The 17,200-nt window shown below is 39.4% G+C and overlaps 1 protein-coding gene across 1 annotated transcript in view; it reads right to left on the bottom strand.

The window, feature by feature from the left end:
* MYO5C (myosin VC) overlaps nt 1-17,200 on the bottom strand; it is a 58,540-nt gene that overhangs the window by 37,950 nt on the left and 3,390 nt on the right. The window contains exons 2-14 of the mRNA XM_074966322.1: nt 14,106-14,216; nt 12,504-12,669; nt 12,040-12,184; nt 11,450-11,606; nt 10,129-10,272; nt 8,041-8,122; nt 6,997-7,104; nt 6,335-6,441; nt 4,895-5,160; nt 3,784-3,865; nt 3,434-3,574; nt 2,333-2,458; nt 813-896 (exon numbers count right to left, since the gene is read on the bottom strand). Coding sequence (XP_074822423.1) covers nt 813-896; nt 2,333-2,458; nt 3,434-3,574; nt 3,784-3,865; nt 4,895-5,160; nt 6,335-6,441; nt 6,997-7,104; nt 8,041-8,122; nt 10,129-10,272; nt 11,450-11,606; nt 12,040-12,184; nt 12,504-12,669; nt 14,106-14,216 — 1,719 coding nt within the window. The remainder of the gene's footprint in view (nt 1-812; nt 897-2,332; nt 2,459-3,433; nt 3,575-3,783; nt 3,866-4,894; nt 5,161-6,334; nt 6,442-6,996; nt 7,105-8,040; nt 8,123-10,128; nt 10,273-11,449; nt 11,607-12,039; nt 12,185-12,503; nt 12,670-14,105; nt 14,217-17,200) is intronic.

Raw genomic sequence — 17,200 nt, 5'->3', positions numbered from 1 at the left:
TCTTAGGCCAAATCTTGTAGCTTTTGAGACTGGACCCTTTGATTTAAGATTCATAACTAACTAGGAAGCAATTGCTGCTGGACTTCATTTCACCTGAAAGACCTGAAGCCTGCAATTAGACCTGCATGGAGCCTCACTGACGTCAGCGGAATTGTTTGGGGGTACAGGGATACACCCGCGTGGACATGATTACATGACTGGGTTAAATTCAGACTATTCATGTTATTTTAAAAAGGTTATTTAAAACTAAAAATTTGTTTTTCTTTGTCAGCTTAAGTTAGATTCTTAACAATAGGGCTGCATAGTCAAGAGTAGTAGGCCAAAAAGTGATAAAGCTCTCTTTTGTTTTCACCTTACGTCTGCTTGAAAGTCAAAGTAATTCTTTCTATGCCTTTCCATTATTTTTTGTCTCCTTTTAAAAATAATCAGTGGCCCGCAGACATGATAAACTATGCAACAGATCAGTTTGCATACACCTCAAGAAAAAAAAGCAGTTTTAATAAACTGAGATTTCAGTTTCAAGCTTCAAAAGGTTGTTTATGAAGAACATTACAAAAATACTTAAAATATTAACTTGCTGGGTAACTATATATAAGAATAAGTCTAAACAGTGTTCTTTTAACTTGCAGTGTCACTTTGAAATTAAAAGTATACAGTTTGGAATTATTTTAGATCCATAGTAAGAGTTTTCAGGAAAAGCATTCTTAATTTAATAACATTAGATCAAAGTATTTTCATCTTAATCTTTATTCATATTCCACAAGAATTCTGGTATCGCTAGTAGAATAATCAGCCATGATGAATTTACTAACCTTGCTGTTTTTCAAGATGTCAATCAATACTTCATACACTGTATCTCTGTTTTTTTCCAGAAATCCTTCAGATTTGTACTCTACCTGTGCAAAAAAGTGAAATTAGTAATCATAATGGCAACAACATGAAAAATGAATGAAAAGAAATTCCTTTATCCCTGGGCGGTGGCACTGGGTGCAGATGGGCTGGTCTCAGAAACGTAGTCCAATATTTTTATTATTCCTAACCACTGTAGGTAAAATTCTGCCTTTATCAGTTGCATTGTGCCAGATGTATAACCAGCAATTGTAAGAGCTGGACAAACTGGCTCAATATGCAGCCAGTTGCATTTTTCTTCTGTTTTGATTAGGAACTGCATTCAGCCCCGGCTACCACATTCAGCAGCCTGCAATGTTCTTGATTGTTAGCAGAGGAATACCTCCTTGACAGCTGACCACCTTCTCTTAAGGTCATCATGCACATTGTGGTTGGACAGTCCTTCTAATGATCTCATCTCATTTATCCACTGTTTCTGTTACTCATTTCCCCTGACTTAAACTCTAAGTGGCCCCTGAAACTGAGAACTAAGTTTCAAATATAAATAAAATAAAGATACTAATAAAACCTGATGGTACTAACTGAATGTGTGTCAGTTGGACCCCTGACTATTTTGCTTATATGTTGTATGCTTTTTCTGCAACCTTAGTCTGAAGTTTTTGGTCTTATACTCACAAACTAACAATTGTGGGCTCTTTGAGACAGGGACTTTATCTTCCTATCTGTTTGTACAGCACACTGTGGGCCCATAGCTAAGGCTACATTTTTGTCACAGGTATTTTCAGCAAAAGTCACTGACAGGTCACAGGCAATAAACAAAAATTCACAAAAATGGCCCGGGACATGTCAGTGACTTTTGCTATATACCCCTAACGAAAACCTGGGCAGGGGCCGTGGGTACTCTGTGGGGGCAAGTCTCGGGGTGCCGTGGGTGGTGGGCAAGGACCCCCCTACTGGTGGCTGGAGGGGGAGAGACCAGGCTCCCTACCCAGCGGCGCGTGTCTGCAGCTCCGAAGGAGAGAGAAGGCCAGGGGGCTCCGCACGCTGCTCCCGCCACAAGCGCTGGCTCCACAGCTCCTATTGGCCGGGAACTGCAGCCAAGGGAAGCGGCGGGAGCAGGGCCTGCAGGCACGGAGCCCTCTGGCCCGTCAGCCTAGGAGCTGCAGAGATATGCCGGTGGGAGCCAGGGAGCCCCTGACGTAAGCACTGCCCCGCACCTCAGCCCCCTGACCCAGCCCTTGAGCCAGCACCAACCACTGCAGAAGTCATGGAGGTCACAGAGTCATGGAATCTGACTTCCATGACCTCCGTGACAGACACGCAGCCAATAAATATATAATAAAATAACAACAACATATATTGAAGATAGCTTATAAAAATGGCACATGTACAATTCCATTTACATTTTAATAGATTTTTTTTCCTTCCTGAATGTTATGTTGGTTGAAAAATGGTGAAATAATACAGTAAAATATACACCTACCTTATCAGCAAAGTGCTGGATGATAAAAGATGTGTTTGACATTTTGGGCTTTTGAAAGAATGGGTTCTTGTTGATATAATTATTATATAGCTTTTGAAGCCAATTTTCATCAGTCCCCTGAGGTAGCTATAAAAAAAGCAAGCTGTGAGGCTGTTTAATAAAATACTGTTGGAATGTTAACAATGAGGAAGCCACTTACGACCAATAAATGCTATTCAAGCAACAGACATACAATGTGTTGTGATGATAAATTGCATCTGAGTTTTAATCTCTTTCAGAATAGCCAGAAATTCCCTTGGGAAAACCATTTTAAGAAGAAACAGGGTCTTATAAAGCAGCCAAGGTACATAACCTGAGAAAGTTCTGTAGGCAGGCAGACCTCCCTGCCATGAACGCTGCTCCTTGTTCTGAAAGGGCAGTGGCAACATAATTCCAAATGAGGCATAATTTAGCTGCCCAAGGGATCTATGACAATCAGGCCAAGAGAATGGTATTGGGTGAATCACTGGGCTTGATCAGTAACTTTTTACCATCCTATGCATGGTATGGATTCTGAAAATCAGGTCATAAGTGACTTGCCAAGGTCACACAGAATCACTTTGGATTCTCTTTCCCATGCCTGTCCTTTACCTTTAAGGCCATCCTTTCCCTTTTAGAGGAAGGGCCTCTAGGGGTACATGGCAGAAGGGAAGGAAAAATGGAGTCAGAAGTGGGCAAAGAAAAAAGGAGAGGAATAGTGAGAAGAGAAGCCTAGATGGTGCACAGGGAGCTGAAGGGTGTGTAGAAGGAGAAGAGGGCAGAGATGTAGGACTGGAACAGTCAGGGAGTGCTTGAAAGTGAGGAAAGGAAGCTTGAATTTTATGCAGAATAAGAAAAGAAATTAACAAGAGCAAATGGTTTTCAACTAAAATAATCAAATAGAGATTCTTTACAACTTTAGAAGACTACAAAGATTCAGAGAATGATTACTGCATCAGCAAGGTGCTCATCTTCTTAATTTAAAAGGAATCAGAATATGGTTTAAACCACAAATTCTGCCTGAAACACAACCTGCAGAAATGTTTTCATACCAGTTTATATGTATAACAATTTAAAAATTACCAAGCACTCTTCATCTAGCAGCTCTAAAATGCCCATTTTAGCTTCAATAAGGTCAATGACTGGTTGGTTGTCATAAAAGTCTATTAGAGTCCATGGGATGTCTTCCTTCATATATTCCTCTTGTTCAAGTTTAAAGACATGCTATTAATGAAAAATGTCAGCATTATGAAAAGCACATGTTAATAACTCAGGAACAAAATATAGGCATTTGGAAAATAGAGGTAAGGTAAAATATTTGTGTAACATGCAGTAAAGTAAAGTATAAGAAAATCTCTTTTCTAAGTATTGCTTATCTTTACAATAAAGACACCAATCAACACATACAACTGCAGCAAAATATGTACACAAACCTGGTTAAATTGTTGTTGCAGTTTTTCATTAGCATAATTGATGCAAAACTGTTCAAAACTGTTCACATCAAAAGTTTCAAATCTGAAATACATTTGAAAAATTAGGGGCAGATATTATTAGATAGGAGAAAAAAAATAATCACAATCACTTAAAAGTGAGTGCTAATGTCCTGATGGGATTTTGAGAGAAAACAGCTGCTTATAAGGAAATTACTTCCTAAACTTTCAGTTTCTTAGAGGAGGTCTACACTTGTGGTGGCATGTACAGTACAGACATTGCAGGCCCACCTAGCATGGCTATAAATAGCAGAGTAGATGGTGAGGCATGGCTTAACTGAGTAGAGTGTCCTACATGCCTGAACCCTATGCAATAGTCCCTACACAGCTCTCTACATGCCCAAGCAGAGCCTCGCATGCCTACACTGCTATTTTTAGCAGTGTTGTGTCCCGCTGCCAGAGCCTTTCCCCTCCACAGCGAAAGACTCCAGCAGCGGGGAAAGTCTCCTCTTCTCACAGCTTCCCCCTTCCAGAACCTTTCCCTGCTGCCTCACACTGCTGGAAACGTTCACTGCCTCATGCAGCTACACACAGCAGTGAGAGAAGACACAGCCTGCCTTTCACCACAGTATGTAGCTGCATGTACTATACACACATAAATGTAGACAAGGTCTTAGACATAATGACCAAAACCCTGGTGTGCAATGGGGCTGCTCTGTGTTGCAATGGTGAAACAAAACAACCCTAAAGTTAACGTATCCAGCCATCAGAGGAGCATCATCCCATCTCAAAGTGACAATACAACTTTAAATTGATTTCCCCAAATTTACTTCTGATAAGGTGCATATCAAAGACCAATGTCCTAAGATGTACTAAATCCAAGATCAGTTGTCACCTTGAGACACAGATATTGATATCCATCAAAATAAGAAGTTGCCATTGCCCTTCATGCAAAAGATTTTATGGCGCAGAAGACTGCATCCTTTTGATTAAATGGATGCCAATTCATTGTAGGAAATGCATCATATTTCCCAGATATGTAGGAATAAGAACTGGAAAACAGAGGAGAGTTGTATCATCTGAAAATAATTTTTTTCACCAGAGATAATCTTACCCATAAATGTCCAAAACACCAATAAAAGTGTGCTGCTTTCCAGAAAAATGCAAAGCTTTGTTAATTCTTTCCACAATGAAGTCAAACAGGTGAGAATAGATCTTCTTTGCCAAAGCATCCCTTGCATTAAGAGCTTGGAGTTTTGTCATAGGCTTTATTACAGTCTCTGAGGTAGTGATAATTTTTCGGTGGCACAACCATTGTGCCACTTTGTCATTGTCTAAATCCAGAAGTTCACAGAATATATTGAGATGTTTATCCTCCAGCTTTAAAGAAGAAAAATAAACATTACTAGATCTTATGAAAAGTTTTAACTAATGGATTATTACTAAGGCTAAGATTTTGTCATGGGTATTTTTAGTAAAAGTCATGGACAGGTTGCAGACAATAAAACAAAAATTCATAGAAGCCCATGACCTGTCCCTGACTTTTACTAAAAATACCCTGGGGGTGAGGGGGAGGAAGAAGGGACAAACAGAACCTTGCTGGGGCTTGCAGCTGCTCCAGCCCCACTGCTGCTCCTGCAGGCCAGGAACCGCTGCTCTGGTGGCCCTGGGACTGGTTTTCCAGCAGCCCTGGGACTGACAGCTACTCCAGCCCTGCCCCAGAAGACATCATGGAGGTCCCGGAAAGTTACGGAATCCATGACAGAATCATAGCCTTAATTACTGCTTAAAATGTCTGGGTGAAAACCTGGCTCCATTGAACTCAATGGAGCCCTTGCCACTAACTTCTCTGGGGTTGGGATTTCAGCCTATGATTGTTGGTTTGGTTTGGTTTAATTGGTTTTTAACAACACAGGCACTTCTTACACAGGCAAAACTCCTGTTGATGTCAATAGACATTTTTCTAGAAAAAGCACTGCTGAAAAGGACCATTTATACAACCAGGGATGGACCAATTAAACTGCACCTCATATGGGCTGGGGACAGCATAGGTGGCTTTAACCTGTCTTATGGTTTCCCTGACCTTGAGATCACCAAGTGATGGTGTGGTCCCATGGCACAAATCTGAATGGCCTTGAGGCTGATCTGTTTTGCAGAGGCTGCAAACAGCTCCAAGGGGTCATTCTAGCAGCTGGGGATCAGCTGGATGCAGGCACATCTCAGCCACACACCTTCCCTTTGTGCCACGAGTCAGGAAGGGGAGTGGCATAAACACCACCAACTGAGGATTCTGCTGAGCAGGAGGAATCCTAAAGTGGCCTTAGTTTGCCAGGTTTAGGGCTGCTTTATGCACCCAAAAACTGAGACCAAGTATTTTACAAAGAGTCTTGGCAAAGAATGCTCACAAGGTAGGATGTCCCAAGACAGCCTGTAACAGAGATAGAGGAAGGACGTGACAGGTAGCTGGGGAAGATACGAAAGGATTGGCAATGACCCACCAGATAAAGAAAACTAAATATAATTATTCAAATATTTGAATGAGCAAATGTCTTACGCTGACTGAAGATTTTTCATCACCGACAGCTGTCATTTGCACATTGCCTAAGTGTAGGATGGCTGCCAGTATTTTAAAAACATCCATCTGAAAATCCTCCTTCAGACCTTAAAAAAAATCCCTATTCATTTGAAATACTCAAAGCAATAAAAACATCCATTAATAAAAAGCATGCTCTAGGAATACTTGCAATGCTGTATATAATCATTAGCGATTCTATAAGGACTTGGTGAAGACACTGCTGGTTGCTGTGCAGAGCTATAGCTCTGCCTACTCTCTGCCCTCCCCATTCCCAGAGAAGTATTTAGGGACAAATCCCTGTACTCTCCTGAGTGGTGCAGGGACAATTCCACTTTGCCCTTCAATAGATCACACAAGAGGGTAGGAAGACTCCTTACCTCCCCTTCCTCCACAACATGCCAGCCTGAGGCCGAGTCAGACTCTAGCTCTAAGTAATTTATACCACTAACAATGAAGACCAATTGCTAATAGCCAGTTGATGTTGCCAAGTCCCATTAAAGCAAATAGCAAAACAGCAATTCTGCAGGTAACTACTACACATTCTCCCTAGTTTTTTTCAAAACTTATTTGTCATTGGTCATTTCAGAGCCAAGCTTGCTTTGCTAGTTTATCAATATGTGTTGCCAAGTATTCTCATTTACCTAGTAGACTGAACGTCTTCTGGGTCTCCATCATATCTGCTCTGTCATCGACCCCTTCAATAACAGTGTTGCCACCCATTCTTGTATAATTAAATTCTTCTGCATGCCCTATAGATGGAAAGTAAAACTTATAACAATTAATGTACTTGATAGTGGTACAGAGAGTCTTTCATCAATAGGCCAGTAGCTATGAATGAAAATGGAATGAAAGCTGTTACCATCTAATAGTTCTTCTAAAATGAGCTCACTGTCTTCGTGTACTTCCGAAATAAACAGGAATCCACATAACAAAACCAGTACAACTGACACTAACCGACACCCCTTTTGGAAATCTAACAGAGGGCTAAGGATTGATTGGTAGGGAGACAAACCCTCTTGAGGCTGGTCCTCCAGATTGCAGTTTAAGCTCACATGGAGCTTGTACCATGTCGCTGCTCTGTGGACAAATAAAGAAGCCTTCACTCCCCAGGACTGTCAATATGGCATCCTTCACAAGCATATTCACTAAATAAAGAGTGTGATTTTCAAAGACACCTAAGGACCTGATCCTACACCTCTGAAGTTAATGGAAGCTTTGCCACTGACTACAGTAAGAAGGCTCAAACCCTAGGCAACTTAGAGTATGTCAACACTGCGATGAAAAACCTGTGGCACCAAGTCTCAGAACCTGGGTCAGCTGACTCAGGTTCGTAGGGCTTGGGCTGTGGGGCTAAAAATTGAAGCGTTATGTTCAGGCTCAGGCTGGAGCCTGGGCCCTGAGACCTGCCCATCCCATGAAGTCTCAAGCTCCAGCCTGACCCAAAATGTCTACACTGCAATTTTTTAGCCTTGGAGTAGGAGGCTCATGAGCCCGAGAGAGCTGACATAGGCCATCCACGGTCATACTGCAGGACTTTTATTGCAGTGTAGACATACACGCTGGCTCACAGCTCCCACTGAAAGTCAGTAAGATTTGTGCTCTAAGAGACTTAGGGCTCTTGAAAATCCTACCCTTAAAATGTAACACTGCAAAGGTGAAGAACAGATTACTTTCTTGAGACATACCCAATTTAAGATGCTTAAATTCTGGTTGCAGAGCAGAAGCACACAGCTGGTAGAATATATGGTAATTTCGTTCATTCTCTGACTGCAAATGAAAGAAAAGGAACCCATTATACTGGAGAAAGAAAAATAAACACGGAAAACATGTTGCATTTGACTATAATTGTAGAAGAGTGAATGATTATCCAAGTGTAAATTCTATTGCAATCTAGTTTGAGTCAAATATTGCCTATGCTAAAATGGATATGCTTTTAGAATTCAGCAAGCACCTTGGCTGTGACAAAACCAAGTGCACTTTCTCTGCAAACCTGCATGTCAGTGTGCAGAGTTCTTTGCCAAAGCTGTTACTTTAATAATTGATTCAGGTAAAAAACTAACAAGGGCTGGCAAATATAGCAATGAGCACTGCTTCCTTTGGGAGTGCTAACTGAAACACTATTCACAGAAAGTGGAAAGCTCTCAAGACTATTTTTATAACCATCTGTAGGTACAGAGATAGCTGTTTTCAGTACCTGAGAAGTTATAAACACAACTACAAGCAAGCAGTAAAATCTTTTGTTTTGTGTGTGTTTTTTTTAAACAAAAACAACCAACCACCAGATATTTTCCATGCTACTTTAGCACCATTATTTCACAATACCCTAATGACTGACATAATTAGCCCCGATCCTGCAAACATAAACACACATTTAACTTTACATATATGAGAATAAAGTGAAGTATATTCATAACTGTTTGCAGGATTAGAGCCTTAGAAAAATAGGTTAAATAAGATTCCACAATGCTACAGTTTTTGCATCTCAAAGTTTAGTGTTAACCACAACCTCTAGTGTTTTGTCAATTTAACCTTAAAAGGATTTCACCTATTATGTGTTACTGAAAAAGGTTTATGTTTCCAATGTGCTTCTATTAACACTGGCTTTATTAGGGCAAATAAAAAAATCGATCTGATCATTTAAGATATCTAAAATTAATGAGATCGTTGATCACTTATATCTAACTTCTATTATAAGAGAGGAATTTCAGTTGATTATGCCACCCCAAACAAAACACTCTGCCCTCCCAAAGCCAGAAGTGGAAATTTTGCTAACCAAGTTGCCAAAATCTCACTTTGGATAGAAGTTTTCTAACACTGTTGTAGCTTGGATAGTGCCTAAGTTTGCCAATCGCTCAAACTATTCACTTTAAAGAGCAGTCTATCTAAGTACTTAGATAGCCCATCACCACAGTACCTGAGAAGGTTCAAAGTATTTACTTTCATCTTCCACTTAAACCTGTCCAAACAAGTGACTTAATCTAGCCAAGCCTCCAATGTGACAACTTGAAATCTGAGAATGAAGCAACGCAGCTTTTGCTAGGGGAAAAGAAGTTACATTCTGGTTTGCTGTGCCATCTAAACTAGTTGAAAAAAAGGAATAATGTTAATTTCAGTTAAGTAAACTTGCAGGGAATGTTTGCCCTCATCAAATTCCTCAGCTTCATCTCCATTGTGTATTCCAAGATCATCAACATTATTTCTTAAATAATGCAAATGAAACACACAACCCATGCACATTCATTCCTTCTCTCCCCAGAGTCAGCTCTAAACCACAATCTGAAATACTGAATTTCAGAATCTACACAAGCCACCTAGTAAGTTCTCATTTTTATGCCACCATTAGGAATGACTCTAAAATAAGCTCCATTGCCCAGAGAGGCCAATGTACTGCACAGAGCAGCCGATCCCACAGCTCCTCCTCCTTCTACCTTGGCCCTGCCCCCATCTTGGCCGCACAGAGCAGACTTCTATTTTTGTGGCTTGGAGAGGAGAAAAACAACAATGTGATGATATTGGTGGGAACACAATGTCTCACTGCATTTCCTACTGTGAGATCAGAGCCTTTCTGCTCTCCTCCATACGGTGTAAACAGAAAAGGAATATATATCCCTAAATAACATTGGTCTCCTATTCCAATCAAAGGTACACACTTAGATTAATACAAATTATGCAAAACTTCACCTACCTCTTTTAGTATAATGCTAACAAAGTTAAGAGAGTTGTACAAGAGTGATTTCACTGAAGTTGGCTTTTTTAAACTTTATTTCACTTACTTGAAAGACAACCCTGGATTTCTCAAGCAGGTACGTCCTCATGTTGGCGCCAATGATTTGGTGTGTCTGATCAAAACTGATTTCAGTGTACTTCCCGAACCGACTGCTATTATCGTTGCGTGTTGTTTTCGCATTGCCTACAGCCTATGAACATGGTGAACCTCTTTAATGCCCAGTTTGTGTCAACAGAATCATTCATGCTGTCCAGTTTTCAAATGTGAACATCTAAAGAGGAGTAACTCTCTCAAAATATGACTTAGGCACATAAAACTTTGGGCATTTATGCATCTAAGGATCAATCCGAACATCCAGAAATGGGATTTGGATGTTCTATTATGAAACAAGTCTGGAAATTGTTTGTCTAGAGACTCTGAGCCTAAAGTAACATGCATATATTAAACGCAACTCTATACAAACTAAGCACTAACATAAATAAGTCTCCTTTGTGGATGGTTTCTCAACCTTTTTCTACCCACAACTACAAAACCACCCACTTCTTTTCTCCTGTAACCATATATCCAAGAATCTTTCCTGCTGGTGCAGATAAAATAATAAAACAACCCGCCCACATAGTGCAATATACAAAAATTTGATTATTTTTCAAAAGTTCTTTGTGATGCCGTGTGTGTGTGTGTGTGTCAATTTGAAAATTTATATTTCAAATATACATAAAAAGATAAAGGCAAACATTTTCAAGTTTGGGTTCCAAAATATAGAACCTAAATAAAGTGGCCTGATTTTCAGAGGTGTTGAGACTCTAATCTCACTCAGAAATTGAAGAGAGATGTGAGTGCTCAGAGCTTCTGAAAAAATCAGACCTGCGATTTGGATGACTTAATACGGATTTCCATCTGCCATCACTTAGACTGAGTTCAAGACCACCTACAATTATCATTAATGCCCACGTTAGATAGTGTTGTTGCTGAGTTATTACAGATGGTTCCAGTTAGAAAAGAAGGAATTTATTTTTTTTAAAAGGTGGTTAAAGGAGAAGATGGTGAGATGAAAAGTGTGACAGCACAAAACTGCAATAAAACAATAAGTATAGCCCACTGGATACAGTTATATACATTATACTCAATACTTCACATAAGCAAGAAAATTAAACATATTTGTGACACAGAAAAAAGTGCACATATATGTTGAATATTTTTGACGTAGCAGAGCATGTCACAGAACTGGGCTCTTAATATGTATACAGTTTACTAACAGTTACTGAATACCTGGAATGCTCATTGACTTTTACCATAGGAGCTCAGCAACTTTCAGGATTCAGCCTTTAATGAGGATAAAGTCCCTTTACTTTCATCCTTAAATTTACCTCTGTTATTGGGTTGGATGCCAGTACTTTATCCTCCACGTGCGCATTGCTGTTTGACTTACTGACTGTGGCAAAGTATCTCATAGCATATCTAGCAGACACAGTTTTTCCAGCTCCTGATTCTCCACTGACTATAACAGACTGATTCCTGTTGTTTCTAAAACAGAACGATAAGAAGGAGATTTTAAATATCTTGCTAGTCTAAATATATATATGCATGGGATAAATGTTATTGTGACCAGCACCAATGCCAGCTTTCATCTTCTCCTTGGTCTTTTGGCTTCTCCTGTTTTGTTTGTCCCTTGCAGATTGTAGTCAACACAAATCACTGAGCTAGGACCACCTTTGTCCTTTCCCCGTGAGAGGTATTAAGAAGTAAGTTCCAGAAACTCTTTACCCCTCAGCACCTCTCCTCAGAGGTTACAAGGTTCTCTTCTCTTTGAGGGTGGGCTGCATGAAATTATCCAGACAAAAGGAATCTTAGCTGCTTGGACATTTACAAAACAAAATTCAATTACATTATTTTCCATCAGATTTTTGAATTATATTTTAGAAGAAACAAGTGTTAAACAAATGAAAACAGACAGTACCTTGCCATTTGTTTGTAAGCCTCTTCTGCCACAGCAAATATATGTGGATCCATATCCCCCATGTTCTGCCCACTATATGCATGGATAATGGCATCCCCATATATTGGCAACTGTTTATAGGGGTTCATTGCAACCAAAATGATTCCTATGAAAAAATACACAGTACAAAATCAGATGTATCATCCCATTTTCTACAATACCTAACAAAAGGTAAGATATTGAAACTAGGAACCTCAACTAAATTGCTGCGTTGTAAAAATATTCATATCTGAACTAACCACTACGCAAGGGCCTGATCACCGAAGCAGTCCTTATTCATGCATAAATCACCCTGGCTTCAAGAAACGTAATTAACAGATTTCAGGAAAACAATTCTGATCCAATTGTACTTTCAGCAGCAAGAATTTAAACTTTTTAAAATTTTTCATTTGTTTACCTGAAACCCTGGGTTTGTTTTTACGTACCACTATAAGTGTAGATAAGTTTTGACTCCACAAAACGAACTCTAAGATTGTGTAGAACAGCAGGTTCATGGAGATAGCTAAGTGCGGTGAGGTCATTTTCACCAACAAGTATGTCAGGATTTCGTAGAGGTGGCAAAGGTGCTGGATCAACAGGGTAATTCAATTCCTGACAATACAAATTACATGAAACGCACGCGTAAATACATATTGAACTTTTTGGCTACCTTTGTCCTAACTGTTGCATGGATGATGGATCAGTGCCTGATCTTGCATTCCGTGAACACCAGTTAACTTCCAGTGACATCCATGGTCATTTTAGTGTACAAGGAATGCAAGATAGGGCCCCTCAATGTCTCATAAAAAAAAAAACGGCTTATTTTCTCTCTCTTTAATATATTGTACTGAAACATACTAAGTGTTTTTTACATGAAGCCTCTTCAATCAATAAAGAGAACGAGAGGTTTAAATTAAACATAAAAAACTCTGCAGTAGTTTAAATGCAATTTAGGGAAAGTTAGTGTAGCTGGAGTGTCCTTTTGCCCAGGTGCTGGAATGGCCTATGGTCTTACAGGCAGCTGGTCTTAAGTTAGCGTCTAAAGACAGCTCTAACTTATCACAAACCTTTGACTAGATGGGGAACATAAAGAGGAGATAAAGTTACCTTTTCGTTCCCCACAAGTCCTAGAAAATCTGGGTCCTAATCTTCAAAGCCCTCTGTGGGATTGACCCAAATAACCCAAGGAAGCCCCTTGTTCTATATGATCATGTCCTTGCATGACAGCTACAGTCTATTGGAACAATAGAACTGTCATCCTGAAGAGTGACATGTGTGCGCAGGAGAGGCAACTGGCCCCTGATTGTGGAATGTGCTTCCCAAAGAGCTCAAAATAACCCTGGACCTCATTGCCCTTTGAAAAAAATGTAACCCCCCACTTTTCTTATTTCCTTTCTTATTTCTATATTTCCTTCAGTAACTCTGCTTTTATCACATTTTTTTAAAAAGTAGTCCTTATAAAATGGGGAAAGGAAAGAGAAACACTTCTTGTGTTCACATAAACAAATTTGTAAGCTGCACAGATACCAAGGTGATGGGTGCAGCTTACAACAACTTACAAAGAGCTTCACTCCCATCTCTGTCCTTGCACCTCAGACAATCAGAGAAACATACAATAACTCATTCTCAGGCTAGGGAGGTGCTCACAATGTATTTTGGAAAAAAGTAGTGTCACAAATTAGAGGATCATAATAGTGTGGTTCTACTGTATATGTACGACAAATCATATACTAAAGCGATGAGTTTACAAAAAAATTATGGACAAGCTCCTCAGCGAACTCCATAATTGGCATAGCTCCATTTTCCTTTGTCAGTGCAATGGGGCATACACTGACAAGCGCTGGCTGGTAAAATTAAGCTCTTTACATTTTTTTAGGGTATTGCTACTTACTGTACAGTTTTAAATGGCTAGAAAATCCTAAGATTGCAAGAAAATCAAGAACATGGTACTGGCTACAGTCAGAAACAGCATCCTGGACTACATGGACCAATGATCTGATCCAGCCTCTCATTAAAAATTGAAATAATTGTGTGTATTTTTTTCTCACAGTTCCATCTTCTAATAGTAGGTGAAGCACATGGTCTCCTGTTTTGTAGTTCTTTGTGATTTCAGCAGACTGCCAAACTTCTTCTTTGTCAGGGATCCAAACGCTGTTGTACTACAACAGAAGAATAAGATAAGCATTAACTCTGATGCTATTTAAGAAATAGACTATCTTAAACATACATTTGCCAGATTTCTTTTGAATGTGATCTAATGGTTAAAATACAGGGCTGGGAGGCAGGACTCCAAGGTTTTATTCCCGGTTCTACTATGATTACTGTGTTGCCATGGGCAAATGCCTTGTGCTTTAATTATATTTGTAAAAGAGGTATACAGTGTAACCTCAATTATCCAAAGATCTCAGAGGTGCTGGCTCAACAGAGCTTCAAGTTAAGCAGAAACAGATAGCAGGAAGCAGATCATTCTCAGTTAAGGACTCTGAAAAGAGAGTAAAATCATGCTTATAGCAGAAAGGAACCACAAGTATCTCTGCTACAAGTACGTATGTATTACACAAATCCAGGAGTCTTATTCTGTAGGATTTACATGATCACTTCCTTAAAATAACGTAAGGGGAGATTTAACTTAGGAAACATTTTGAAAAAGAAAATACCTATACAGTTACTTTTCTTTTTATATGATTAAAGAACAAGCTCCACAGAATAATCTCTCCAGTCCCTGAAGACAGACTTCAAAGCCTGCTGGCTGGTTTCCCTATTTATAACCAGCCAGCTAGCTCCCATAAGGCCAGCTGGTTCAGCAGGAATCTTTCACACTTTAGGCATTTTAGCTCAGCCCCAGAGTTAAAGCACTCTGCCCTAAAAGCACCTTATGCTTGATGTGTGCTGCTGAACAGGATGTCTTTATTTGTTTAAAGAACTGAACAAAATTCTTTGTAGAAGACTTGTGAAACAATGTTTACTGAAGAGTTCTGAGTGCCTCAAAAGTAATACTGCTACTTAGGTGCAAAGTATTACCAACATATAACAACTTGCTGTGATACCTGTATATCTTAAATATGCTTTAGGCATGAGACTAAGGCTTAAGCAGTGCAGATGTTCCTGTATAAACACTCACTTAAAAGTATAAAACTCAAGTTATACAACAAAAGTAGGAGTGTGTCCAGCTGCCATCAGCATAGAGTATATACCACCTCTCTCTCCCGCGCGCTGAACTACTGTATTTGTTAGAGAATTTCATTTAGAACCAATGCCGTTCTACATTTATAATAATATCCACTGCCACTTTAAATAATTATCAAAGACATGATTATCTCTGTTGTTTATACTGGAGTTTGCTCTGGCACAGGCTATCTGTTCTTCCTGTGACGTCATAATGCTTTGTTTATGACATCATAGTCATCTCCATAGCAACAGACTGATGTTAACCACAACAGCATTATGACTTCACTGAAAGAACAAGCAAAATTAGCAACAGACTAAGGTGAGAAAATTCTTATCTGAAGTACTCATCTCTGTGACAGCAGCCAGGGAACAGAAATTATCTACTGCTGATTCATTTAAACGAAGAGGCATTCTGATACCTGATTACTGCCACTAAATCGGATGTGTGAAACCAAACAAGAGTTGAAACTAACAACTGACAAAACAATCAAATCTCTACTTCTATTCTTCGAGTGACATAAGAAATACAGTATCATGACAGTAATCTACACTTCCATAATGTCTTCTAGCCAAGGATCCTAAAGCACTTTAGAAACACTAAACCCTAAAAGAATGAAGCCTCAAAATATGTCTATGGGGTAGGTATCATCGTGCCCATTTTACAGAGGGGATAACGGAGGCACAGAGAGATTAAGTAACTAGCCTAAGATCTCTCAAAAGGTACGTGGCAATGGCAAAAATAGGATCTTGGGGCCCTATTTTCCTGCCACAGGATAAAACTCCCATTGAAGTGGGGAGTTCACTTCTTTTCCTCTAATCAGGTGGTGTCCCAGGAGCCTACCAGAATCTATGGACATATTCAATCCCTCCCAAGGGGGAGCAAGCTCAAGGAGCCTCATGGAACCTACCATATTTTGAATATCTGCATAATCTCGTGAGTAGCATCTTATTTTGGTGACTTGCATGGGCAGAGTTTATTTTGTGGGTGAAGCTCAGAAGAGTATCACCACCTTTTCCCCCTGCATCTAACCCGACAACCATCATCAAGAAACATGATGGCACCACACATATCATTTGGTGAACACCTTTCAAACTTCCAATGCCCCTCATGAGTCCATTTGACGATGCCCACAAAATAAGGAACATTTTGCATGTTATTAAGAAGATTTGCAAAGTCACAGAAGTCTTTCTTGATCAACTACAAACCACAGTAGGGAGAATATTTTTGCCTAAGTGATTAAAGATAACCCCCAAATCAAATTACTGACACATTTTATACCCAAATAAAAGGTGTTGTGTAATAAGATATACGAAGAAGAAATTTTAACTAGCTCCTTGTCTTGAAATACTGGGCTAGACTTTCACTTTTATCGTTGCCACATATGTTGATTTCATGGGTATTTAAGACACTGTATACATATTTATATATGCTAAAAGAGCATTTTAATAAATATTATTCTAAGCAGACCAATAATATTATAATCAAACAGCCTAGCCTAGATTGAGCGTGATCGTATGTGAGAAACTAAACTATGCTTATGTAAAGAACAAAAAAAGCATGTGACCAAAGTATTCTTCAGAAAGTGTCCCTGCAGTTCCAGGTGCCTCCATTGGTAAATGTAACCAGCCAGCTTTCGGTCAGTTTAATTGAACCCTACCTTACAAGTAAACACAGAGAGTTTACTTATTCTCCTTTAAAGTTACACCCAGTCTTCCCCCGCCTGCATGACACTATGCTGGATTCAAGAATAGATTGTGTTCTTTTAGGTTCTCAAAAAGAATTTTAGCCACTCAGAAAGAATTACTTATGTGCAAGTAATAAGATGAATGAATATGTAAAGAATTACTTATGTGCAAGTAATAAGATGAATGAATATAGTCAGTCCAGAGATCTAGAGGTAAACTTGTAATGACATTATGTATTATGGCAGAACAGAGATATTTGATTATAAGTTAGTAACACACAGACACAGTG

Source organism: Natator depressus, chromosome 10 (genome assembly GCF_965152275.1).
Source record: "Natator depressus isolate rNatDep1 chromosome 10, rNatDep2.hap1, whole genome shotgun sequence".
Taxonomy (NCBI): Eukaryota; Metazoa; Chordata; order Testudines; family Cheloniidae; genus Natator; species Natator depressus.
Note: the sequence above shows the minus strand (reverse complement) of the source record. Positions and strands in the feature narration are given on the sequence as shown.